At 41.5% G+C, this 11,329-nt stretch overlaps 2 protein-coding genes across 4 annotated transcripts; one reads left to right on the forward strand and one right to left on the reverse strand.

The window, feature by feature from the left end:
* The first annotated feature begins 851 nt into the window (after positions 1-851).
* On the forward strand, positions 852-4,431 carry LOC123086787 (F-box/LRR-repeat protein 12). Of its 3 annotated transcripts, XM_044508586.1 has the most exons (4): positions 852-1,051; positions 2,624-2,681; positions 2,760-2,862; positions 2,959-4,431. In XM_044508586.1, exon 4 carries the CDS (start codon positions 2,994-2,996, stop codon positions 4,152-4,154), a length of 1,161 nt encoding a protein of 386 aa, XP_044364521.1. In that variant the 5' UTR covers positions 852-1,051; positions 2,624-2,681; positions 2,760-2,862; positions 2,959-2,993; the 3' UTR covers positions 4,155-4,431. The 3 variants fall into 3 exon arrangements, with proteins under 3 accessions (XP_044364521.1, XP_044364519.1, XP_044364520.1); XM_044508584.1 differs by having other exon boundaries at positions 2,760-4,431; XM_044508585.1 differs by lacking the exon at positions 852-1,051 and having other exon boundaries at positions 2,625-2,862.
* A 495-nt stretch (positions 4,432-4,926) lies between these two features.
* On the reverse strand, positions 4,927-11,037 carry LOC123086785 (protein NLP2). Its single transcript, XM_044508583.1, has 6 exons — positions 10,668-11,037; positions 9,435-10,273; positions 8,324-8,365; positions 7,559-8,236; positions 6,283-6,475; positions 4,927-6,110 (listed from the first exon to the last, which is right to left on the reverse strand). The coding sequence occupies exons 2-6, from the start codon at positions 10,209-10,211 to the stop codon at positions 5,104-5,106; spliced, it is 2,697 nt and encodes an 898-aa protein (XP_044364518.1). The 5' UTR covers positions 10,212-10,273; positions 10,668-11,037; the 3' UTR covers positions 4,927-5,103.
* Between the last annotated feature and the right edge of the window lie 292 nt (positions 11,038-11,329).

The following is an 11,329-nucleotide window of genomic DNA, read 5'->3' on the forward strand; positions in this document are numbered from 1 at the left end:
GGAAAAAAAATAGGGCCCTCATCATTGCCGATAGAGAAGGATAACCTAGGCTGGATTTCCTACTTAATCCACTGAATGGACTTCCAAAACCGGGATCCATATGCATGCGAACAGGCAAGGCAAGGCTTGCCCCTCGGATACTTAGTCTGAACATGCCAATTTTTGGTAGTACGATGGCATGTCTTGATGTAGTAGCCATGCATGATTGTAGAGTTAATTACAATGCATGTGGTTGTATGGATTTGGGTTTGCTAAATGAGGTACCCGATTGTGGCATTGAAAACTTGGAACAAAATCCTCTAACATTCCAAAGGAAGTCAGAGGAAACAATATTTCATGACATTGCTTCACCACGTACGCATGAACAGTGATTTAAACACATGATTATCCATAGTTATTCATTACAGTAATCATGTACTTCCTCCGTAAACTAATATAAAAGTGTTTAGATTACTAAAATAATGATCTAAACGCTCTTATATTAGTTTACAGAGGGAGTACAACATATAGTGCCTACTATACTCCCTGACTTACCTCAGTTGTTTTACACATTGAACCACTTTAGATTTCCTACCTTTGCTCCTGCAAGTCAGAGGAGCCGGCTCCCGAAAACTTAAGGGGTGATCGGTCACTGTCCACGAACGCATCGGACTTCTTGAACGTTTAGAGTGCTGGATTTGCCAAGTCCGGCTTAAATGCTATGGCAACATACAATAGTGTTATCCTCCCAATTCAAATACGCGTCATTTTTTTTTCTTTACACGAAATACGCGTCAGTTTTATCTCGGACGGAATCGCAAAGCAAATAGTCAACAGCCGGCCGAGTCGTACACACGTCGGTTCGACGGACAGTTCGTGCGCAGCTGCCAAAATTGCCAAATCATCATCCGCACCGTTTCCTTTCCCCCACCTCCGCCGCTCCCGTCCCCTCCCCTCCGCGACCGAAACAATGGCCGTCATCCCTTCCATCTGACGCTCCAATCCATGAGAACCCCCGCGCCACAATCCGATCTTGCCGCCCCAGGATGTCCCTGCCCGACGTCGTGTACAGGTGATTGCCCTCATACCATCTACTCGTCCCAATTTGTCCGGTTAGGCGTCTTGGGTTGTTCGGGCGGGAATTAGGGGCGAGTTCTTGGAGTCTCGGGCGGATTGGGTATGGGTCAGGCTCTCGGGTACTGAGCTGTTCTACGTAGGTGGCTCTGCTAGGTTCTTAGCTTTTCGGATGAGTATATTTTGGTGTCTTAGTTTACGAATCAAGAACCTAGGATAAAGAATCTGTTGCCTACTGCATAATTATTTGGTGTAGAATTTACTCCTACAGTACTTCACTCGGGATATCTCTACTCGGGATAATTGATGCCTTTTGTTGTCTGATGTAAACAGAATTCTTGGTTTGCATGCCGGTTCTGCGAATTGGGCTACCCCCATCCATGACCTCCATGTACAACAATTCTGATTATTATTTTTTGCGAATAAGAATAGAATGTCTTATTTTGTAGCTTGGTGGTAGTCGACTTTATGATATCAGGAATATTCATGGTGCTGGAGGTTTTGGCGCGCAATTAATTAATTGCAACGTATAAGTAGAGATCCATCTATTTGGCGCGTGCTTTCTTGGGGATTCTCCTTGCATGATAACGTTAATACACCGTGTTACACGTGGACATACTGACGTGAACGTATGAAACTTGAAACGTTTGTGTTGCCACGGAGTTTGTCCTTTAAGCACCTGCACCATCCACAATCTTGCAACCATCTAGCATTTAACCTCGCACCACTAGGCATTACAATTAGTAACTGGGGATTTGCCATGTTGTAAAAGTGGATCGTACGAGGCATCACCAAAGATTCCTTTTTCTTGTAAAGAATATTCTTATTTTATTTTTATTTTCTCAATTCAGGCTTTTTCTTTGGTTTGACTTGTTTTTGTTTTCTTCAATAGCAGAATCGTGATGTTTGATACTAAGTACTTATATATTTACAGCAGTGAACAATCTCTTGACTATCGCTGCACAGTAATTGCATTTCTGTGATTGTTCTTTATCAATGATGCAATAAAAATAAATTATAAAGGAATCTTGGGAAGGATTTAGGGTTGATACACATTGGATAAACAGAACCTGTTATTGATAAGTATTGACATATATGGATCTTTTTTGTTGACATAATGTACATAATTCTTATTACTAACAGCTAAGTATCAGCTTGATTGTTTCGCCATTTTTTGTACCCAAGTACTACTCCCTCCGTTCACTTTTATAAGTCGTTTCAGACAACTGAAATTGAGCTGTTTTGCACGTTGTCTGAAATGTCTACAACGCCTTATAAAAGTGAACAGAGGGAGTATATTTTACCTTTCTGGTGACATAATGTTACATGACTCTTATCGCTAATAACACCTAAGTACTTCCTCCGTCCGAAAAAGCTTGTCCCTCAAATGGATGTATCTAGCACCAAGGAGGGACAAGCTTTTTCGGATGGAGGGAGTACCAGCTTGATTGTTTCACCAGTTTTTTTGGGCTACTATGCCCCTTCTGTACAAAACATTTTTGGTACTGTATGGTTTTTCCTTTTTTTTTTCTGCATGATTTTTTGACAATAATTACATGTCTATTGGCAGCTGTGGATCCTGTGGATATGCTCTAAATCTTTCATCTTCTAACAGAAGCACATCTGACGTAGGATCCTCGTACCAAAAATCTCTGAAGAAGGGTCTGATTTCATTCACTTCTATTGATCTCAGCCGTTTTACTCAGGTTGACGAGATATCTTGTTTTCCTTTCCTTACCTGGCGTAGCTACCGGCCGAAAACTAAGCTTCTGTGCCGAAAATGTGGATCATCTATTGGCTATGGATACGGTGAGCCACCTGTATTGTGTAGCTTTGATCCAGCAAGTTCTTCCTCTGGTACATCCCAAAACTATTTAATAAAGATCCAGGCTCTCCGACTTTCAGACGGTACTCAATAATTGGTCAAGTGTAGTCAGAATATGGAAAAGAAGATGATGGATGACAGCATAGAAGGCTGTATCAGTTGCCTTTCTGATGATTGCCTGCTTTCTATATTTAACAAGCTTGAAAGTGAATCGGACAGGAATGCTTTTGGGTTAACTTGTAAGAATTGGTTCAAGGTTCGAAACATTGCTCGAAAATCGCTAATATTTCATTTCTCGTTTAATGCTAAAGCATACAAGGAGCATGCCCAGTGCCTTCCAAAGATGTTGGCTCGTTCTCCATATCTTCAGTTGATATCCCTTGCGGGGCTTAATGAGCTATCTGATTCAGCTCTGTACGAAGTGGGAGTTTCTGGAACATCTTTGCAGTCCTTCTCATTGTACTCCTGTTCTGGTATAACAGATGATGGTCTAGCACAAGTGTCAATCGGATGTCCTAATTTGGTTATAGTGGAACTTTACCGCTGCTTAAATATCACAGATCTTGGTTTGGAAAGTCTTTCCCAGGGCTGTCATTCTTTGAAGAGTCTTAACCTTGGTTACTGCACAGCCATTTCAGATCGAGGGATTAGTTCAATCTTTAGGAATTGCCGAAACATTTGTGCACTCATCATATCATATTGCAGAGGTGTATCCGGTGTTGGATTTAGAGGTTGCCCAAGTACACTTTCTTACCTAGAAGCCGAGTCCTGCATGCTTTCTTCAGAGGGAATGCTAGACATATCGAGTGGTGGTGGACTCCAGTACATAAATTTGTATAATCTAAGGAGTTCAGCTGGGCTGGATTGCCTAGGTGGAGTTGGCAGTATGAAGAAACTCCGAGTTCTGAATCTGAGGATGTGCCGCTATCTTACTGATGATTCTGTGGTGGCAATAGCTAGTGGGTGTCCGTTGATCGAGGAGTGGAGCCTTGCTGTCTGTCATGGCGTCCGCTTACCTGGTTGGTCGGCGATTGGATTGAACTGCAACAAGCTAAGAATTCTTCATGTGAACCGTTGCCGAAACATATGTGACCAAGGATTGCATGCTCTCAAGGATGGATGTGTGCGCCTTGAGGTCCTGCATATACATGGTTGTGGCAAGATTACAAATAATGGCCTGGCACTATTTAGCATTGCTAGGCCCAGTGTGAAGCAAATGGTGGACGAAGCCATGTCCATTGGCCCCTCAATCGAGGATTTATTCCGGTTGCAGTGACCGGGAACTTGGAAATTTTAGTTAGAATTTCAAAGTTTTGACTTGAACAAGGTGCCAGCCCTTGTTGCCACCGTTGTGTTTGTCATTACAGCAAGTGATTGGTTCTTTGCCGTCACTGTGTGCATTCTATTTGTTCCGGTTCATACTTATTTGGTTGATGATGTAAAGGATGTTGCCGATAGAACCATAACTATACAAATGAACTGTAAGAAGTCAGTTTGGTGCTATCGTTATCTGCATGTCCCGGCTCTGGCTTATGGCTGTGAAGTGTTCTCATGAAATTTGATAGCTAAATCTGTTGTCTTACTTTGTAAACCCTTGAAAGTTTTCATTCTCGAAACCCTTGAAAGTTTAATGCGATAACTGTGCTCTGGCGTGACACCAATGTTTTGTAACCAGACTTCATTTTTATGTAGGTAAATACATAAGAACTAAAAAAATCCTGACCAGAATTGTATGAAGTCAAATACTGATCACCATAACTCAAAATCAGCAACACTCATGAAATTGCCACATAAAACATACTATCAATTTATAATTAGAGCATGATGGCCTAATGATTTCAGAAATAAAAGGTGTCCCTACACTTAGGATCCCTTTTCCCTTCCTTTTTGAAGTTTGCAGGTGTACTACCACAGTTCACTGGTAGACTAATGGTACGTCGCAAAATATGTACAAAGGTAGAAAAGAAGTTGACAAACTAAAACTACCACGGCCAAAACCTAAGACCCAGAGTAGACTATTGTCCCAGATAGACAAAATCTTGAATAGGTGGATGAAAGAAATTCATTTTCCTCCCTTCCAAAAAAATATGAACACTGTTGAACCCCCTGGCAATGGTTTACATGAACATGTTTACCATACTATGTCACGAGTACATGTTACAGATCGGCGCCTTGCTAAAGCCATGTGTCATGAGTAAAACACCAGTGTTTTGCACCATGAGGCATCACCCTGACCTATCGACCAGAGATATTGAGCTACTACCTGAAGCAGCTCTAGTAGCGCATGGAACATCTCGTACTTGAATTTTCACGATGCGTGACCCGGTGGTGTCTAATACATCAAGGCATTCCTGGAGATCAGCATCGCTTGCTAAAATCACCCATTCATCCTCATCATCCTTGTACTTGAGCTGAAATGCACCAACTGATAGCTTCAGCCTCTTCGCAATTTCTTCAAGCAGATTCTCGTATTTCATGGATGGTAGTAACTTCAACCTTACAGTATCATCCTTGTAAGCGGCCTTCACAACTATGCTTGCATTGCTTCCGTCAACTGACCGACTCTTAAAACATTTCTTCAAAGTCCCATCACTGGATGTACCGCCACTGGAGCAATCTGTCATGCTGGAAGAAGATGCTAGGCTTTGCTCAACAATTGTATTAGACTTGTCTGTTTCTATCTCAATTTTGCATTGCTGTGGCATAGAAATAGAATTCCACACTACGTTCTTTTGCTCAGCTCCCTCAACCCACATATCCGTACCGTCAGCAGAGATCATTTCTTTTGTAAGATACGAACTGTTTGACGCATCCTGACACCGTGGCCCTTTTGATGTTCTGCCAAAATTTGAATTTCGGCATAACCCTCCAGGATTCAGGTTAATATGAGTTTCGCTCCGTTTGTCATTCTGTGCTTTGTGGAGTACAGCTTGGCCTAGATGTTCTCTTTGGTATGCATCATAATCAGGTTGGAACTTATGGCATTCAATGGGCAGGGAATCAGAACTTTGATGTTCTACATTCATCATCATTGAAGACTCTTCGGTATGGGAAACAGATGAAACAATACATCCAGTGGCAGGATCATATTTTATCTCTCCCTCCACTCCGTGTACAGTACTTATGACATTCTGAATCTTCTGTAGTGACCGGTTTACCTTCTTTATCTTACGAGATGGCCACCTTGATATTCCATGCTGCCGGCATATCCTTTTCAGCGTTGTAGGGCAAACTACAAAGGAACAAAAGATTCCTGTAAGTTCCTTTACCTACAGCATCATATGGTTACTTGGATTTTTCAAATGACGGTGTGCTTTGTTCAGATTCATCACCTAACTGAATAACAACCATTGATTTGTATAAATATATACCAGCAAATGACCGTGACAGCATGAAGAACTTACCACCAATGCTCTTTGCAGCATCTTTTAAACTGCCAGCAAAGTATTGCTGAAGGACTTTCAAGCTAACATTCTTCTCCGTTGAGCTGCGTATTTTCAGCCTATCAGATGTAGATTCCTGAAGGACAGTCAAGCTAACATTCTTCCCTGTTGAGCTGCAGTTTTGAAAATTTTCAGATGTGCTGCCAGGTTCAAACTGCAAAACAAATGAAATAGATTAGTCATTAGTTTTTAATTTGTAGGGCATATTTATACTGAGATACCCTTACACTCAACAGCCTCCTGATTCAATCAGACTTTGATCCGATAAGAGTTTGTCAGGTATTTTACGAACGTATACACTATCAAAACAGATGTAGATGAACCCCATAGAGAGTACTATTATAATGAAAACGAACAATCACGACAAAAGAGAAGAGATTTGGCAAGGCTGACCATGAATTATTTAAACACAACCTCACAAAGTACAAGGGTTGTCGCTCTCTCACAGCCAGATCACCCCTTTAGGACCCTTGGATCTTTATCCTATACAAGAATCTAGTGCTGAAGAAACCTAGTCTCTTATCCATCCACCTTTCTTACTTTTTTTCAGAACAATCCTATCCTCTCGCTTTAGTCTTGTATCCACTTGATTGCTTGGGTTGTGTTCCATGGCCGGCCCCGTCATTGGTTCCCACCTGCCACGGAGGACTCCCATTTCTAGTAGGATTCCTCAAGGATTTCTTATAGCACATGTGTTTGAATTCTAATTGGTTTAGGATATAGTCTCTGTTTCAAAAATATTCATTTAACATGACCACCAAATTAGTTTCTGGAAAATATATAACGGCATTCAGATCTCTAGCTCTGCATTATAAACTGGAAAGATATTGAACTTCTCAGCTACAAAGACTTGATAAGATTCAAAATCGACATGGAGTAATCGTATACATGTTCTATTTTTAGGACGCATTTTAGTTAAGCTCTGCAAAACCTAAGAACACCTTTTATGAAATATTAGAAGAAGATAAAGAGCTGACAAGATGATGCGGCAGGAAAAGACATCTACAACTATATTGCAGCACAATACAAGAAATGAGCCACAAAAAAATGTTATGCAGGAAACCTATCCAGTAGTTTGTTGACCAAAATTTCCTTGCAGAGTTCCAACTTACAATTGTAAAGAAATTGGGCCTTTAGAAAAATATTAAGGACTGGAGCACAGAAAGCCTGGACCAATCAGAAGAGAGAGAGGGAGGAGAGAAAGGAGGGAGATAAAAATTGAGAACGGAAAAAGAACCTTAGCATATTTTTTGACTTCACTGGATACATCAATTTGGTCACATGAATTAATAGAAACATCAGACGACGAGCATCTTATAGCTGATCGCATTATTATGGTGTTTTCCTTCAGTTCAGCATCTGAAACTGTTCTCAGACTACTGCATACTCTTTGCATGGTCATTGAGATGTCATCAAGTAAGAGCTGTTGTTCTTCACGAACTTTGCACGTCAGTGGAAGGAAAAACTCTAACACATAGTCATCATTGCCAGTGTATGTGCTACGCAATCTGATAGCAACAGCAGCATGAAGACCGAACTTACGGGCATGATGTACCAGCGGATAATCGTGCATATCATATTCTCTCACATCAGATGAGAAGAAGGGGTGATTTGATAAAATTGCATTTCCAGCAACACCTTGTCCTTTCTCAAGGGGGTGTTCTGCACAGGCACGGAGAAAATCATGCATTCTCATGTCATTGATGTAACAGGCAGATTCTTGTACGCAAAGGACATCTTTGTTCCTCAGACCAAATTTTATAGCCTGGTCACCATACTCTGCTGACACATTCAAATTGCTGTTGGGACAAACTGGAATCCATGCAAGTGCCAAAGGTAGCATGTGTGTATGGCAAACAGCTTTGAGAACATCCAATATTTCCGTCAATACTGATTGCTGATTCCTAGTAAGGCTCTGCAACGTAGAGTATTGAGTTATTTCAACAATTATGTTGACACGTCTTTTCTGTGCAATGGACGCAACAGTAATGCATAATGGTACCTGAGGATGTGTCCTTGCTTGCACAGTGCTGAGCTGAACAGACTGCAAGATTACAAATGTCACAATTAATATTATGAGAAATGCTTTGGGCTTACAGATCATATGTGTACAGGCTTGGATTGGAACAGAAATTAGCACCCATTTTGGAAATACGGTTCATGTATAATAATTCTACTAATTTCATCGACTCATTTACATGTTTGAACTGTAGATAGTTTCAAACTACTGGATAGGTTTATAGAGAAAGCTATTTATATGTAAAAAAATACCAGCTATATATAATATGAAAATATGTCTCATGATTATGTAGTTGGTATTCTAGATGTAGATATTTATCTCTACAAACTTGGTCAAAGTTTGTAAAGTTTGATTTCCAAAGAGTCAATATACAGTACATTATGGAATGGAGGGAATACTTTGGTAAGAATCAACATATGTGTAAGAAAGCTAAAACCCGTAAAATATCTTATGCTAAAACTTCCATATGAATAATTAAAGGAAGTGCTTTTTATGGAGCATATACAGTACTACAGTGCACTTCCACTACCACTACTGTGAGTTCTGAGAAGAAGATTGAAGAAAGTATATTTGTCCAGTTCTCTAGTTTGAAAGTAGTGCCACTAAGCAGATTACCTCTTTCACTACATAACATTTTTTAATAAGTTTTTAAGTAATCTAGTTCGCAAGTGAAGAGTGCAAGGTGTACACCAATAATGGGATTCCACTAAGCACATAATTTTTTTTATCAGGTGCACTAAAAGCACATCACCTCTCTTGATTACACAAACTTGATACTATCTGCTTCAGTTCATGATATTGTGCCTGTTTAGTATAACATATGAATCTGTAATGAACTGCAAAGAAAACAATGACGAAGCAATGATTTCAGCAGTAACCAAATTTGCAACTGGATAATCTGTATCAGCTTAATTGGACAGCATACTTTAATAAAAGAAGTTATTATACTGGAAGCAAGCAGTTAGATAAAAAGAAAAGGTAATCTTGCAACATGCAGTTTTTTTACTATCATGCATTTCTCCAGAACTGTAGTGCGTAGTAATTCCAATTCTGAAGAAGAATTTTAGGAACAGCGGAAGAAATAATCATCAACCTGCAGAGCATTAGAAAGGTTGTCCATCTCTGAGCAAAAGTTATCCTTTTCCTGTGTCATGACTACTTCCAACACAGCACAGCAAGAGCCGCCACTTGAGTTGAAAACCGGCATGGCAAGGGATCCCCGGACTTCATTGCGAATCGCATAATCTACCCTCAAGAACTCTGAAGTGTTGTAGTACATCACGTTCGATGTCCACTCTGGCATACCGGATATGAAAACACGCCCAGGCAATCCAGGAAACAGACCAGGTCCTTCTGTGGCTGAGAATGTGAACTGCCTAGAGACTTCCCTGTACCCTGTGAGCCTCTCATCAAGCAAGAAAGGCTGGTCAGAGGTGGTCAGCACTTGGTGATCTCCATTTCTTACAGGGATCCAAACTTGCACAAGGACTGGCCCAGCAGTTGATGCTTCTTTAAGCATGGCCAATGCCCTGAGCATCTTCTCCGTCAGGGTGACGCCGCCATAAACTGTCTTTGGGACAGTGGGAGCGCTCACATTCATGACCTCGTTAGAGGCTAAACTGACAGAGCAATCACTACCATCAGTAATGGAAACATCACCTTGCTCCTCAGCATCCACAGAAGGTGGTGAAGGTGAGATATGTGTCACCTGCTGCGCAGGTGAAACACTGAAAGACGACAAGATACCGTCACTAAATGAAGGACCGGCGCCGAGCTCTGGGAAACTGTCAAGGTCGTCAAACCCTGAGAGCATGAGCAGGTCCATGTCCGAGCCCCCACCGCTGTAATCTGGTGTCCCATTCTCATCCATGCCTGACCTTTCTCCTCCCAAGATCAAATCTTTCTGAACCAAAACACAAAGAATTTCGATTCCTGCAGAGACATTTACTTTTAGCAACATCTAATGAAATAAATTGCTAAAAGAAATCCCACTGAATCCTCCTTTGTGTAGAATTTACACTTTCTTCTACCCAGAAGGGAACAATTTTGCACAATAAAGCACACATATGGCAACGACTGATATACATGAAGTGAGATTTCCCTTCCAAACCCTCAAAGAAAAAAGATTTCCCTTCCAAAAATAAGTGAGATTTCAGTATCATATATATCTGCTCCTTAGTAGTACAAGAATTAGTCCTACTTGATGTCAAACAGTGCAGTTCATCGAAAAATGAAGGGAAAAGGGAATAATTTCATGCAGCGCAGCAGTTCTTCAGGAAAGCAAGCTCAAAACAGAAACTCTCGGGTGGGTCATGTCTCCTCATACCTCGGGTAATTCTTGGACGAAGAAACCAGAATCCAATCCGGGGGGAATGGAGCGCTGGCGCTCGACCCTCGCGACCCGATACCTAAGTAGCTGCGGGAGTGCGCATGAACCCCCAACACAAGCCTGTCACCATCATCGCCACTTATTTTTCTGTATAAAAAAAGAGAAGATTTTTGTAGCGCACGAAAGGGAATAAACTAGTTCTATAGAAGCGGCAGGACCGCGGTGGATTCAAAGAGTCGAGGTGAGGTGGGTTGCTGGAGGAGATTCCCAAGATTCCCTCTCGCCGGGGCAGGAATGATAAGAGGGCGGCCGGTAGGGGAGGAACTCGGAACTCTTCTCCCCCTGCCACGGCTCATCTGCTGTCTTTTTGCTCTCTGTTTGGTACTTGCACATAATCTTTCGGTTCATGCGCTTGAACTCTTTTGATATTACAAACAGGTACCCGGATTTTAATTTTCTTGTCGATGAGATTTCACAGTACACGTGCAGATTCCCACGTACGCTCACCCTTGTGAACGCACGCACGCACATCCTATACCGCACCTCCAAGATACTGGCTCGACATCACATCTTGAGATTGACGAAGTCATCACTGACGCCTCGTAGTCCATGGAAATGTCTGCTCCCACGTAACAAACATCGCCAGTGAGTCTGAAATA

Source organism: Triticum aestivum, chromosome 4A (assembly GCF_018294505.1).
Source record: "Triticum aestivum cultivar Chinese Spring chromosome 4A, IWGSC CS RefSeq v2.1, whole genome shotgun sequence".
Taxonomy (NCBI): Eukaryota; Viridiplantae; Streptophyta; class Magnoliopsida; order Poales; family Poaceae; genus Triticum; species Triticum aestivum.

Excerpts from the sequence above, each read along its gene's own strand:
- LOC123086787 (XM_044508584.1), top strand. The coding sequence starts at position 2,994 with ATGGAAAAGAAGATGATGGATGACAGCATAGAAGGCTGTATCAGTTGC.
- LOC123086785 (XM_044508583.1), bottom strand. The coding sequence starts at position 10,211 with ATGGATGAGAATGGGACACCAGATTACAGCGGTGGGGGCTCGGACATG. Across the intron at positions 6,476-7,558 it reads AAGTCAAAAAATATGCTAAG|TTTGAACCTGGCAGCACATC; the intron begins GTTCTTTTTCCG and ends TTTGTTTTGCAG. Across the intron at positions 6,111-6,282 it reads TGCTGCAAAGAGCATTGGTG|TTTGCCCTACAACGCTGAAA; the intron begins GTAAGTTCTTCA and ends GTTCCTTTGTAG.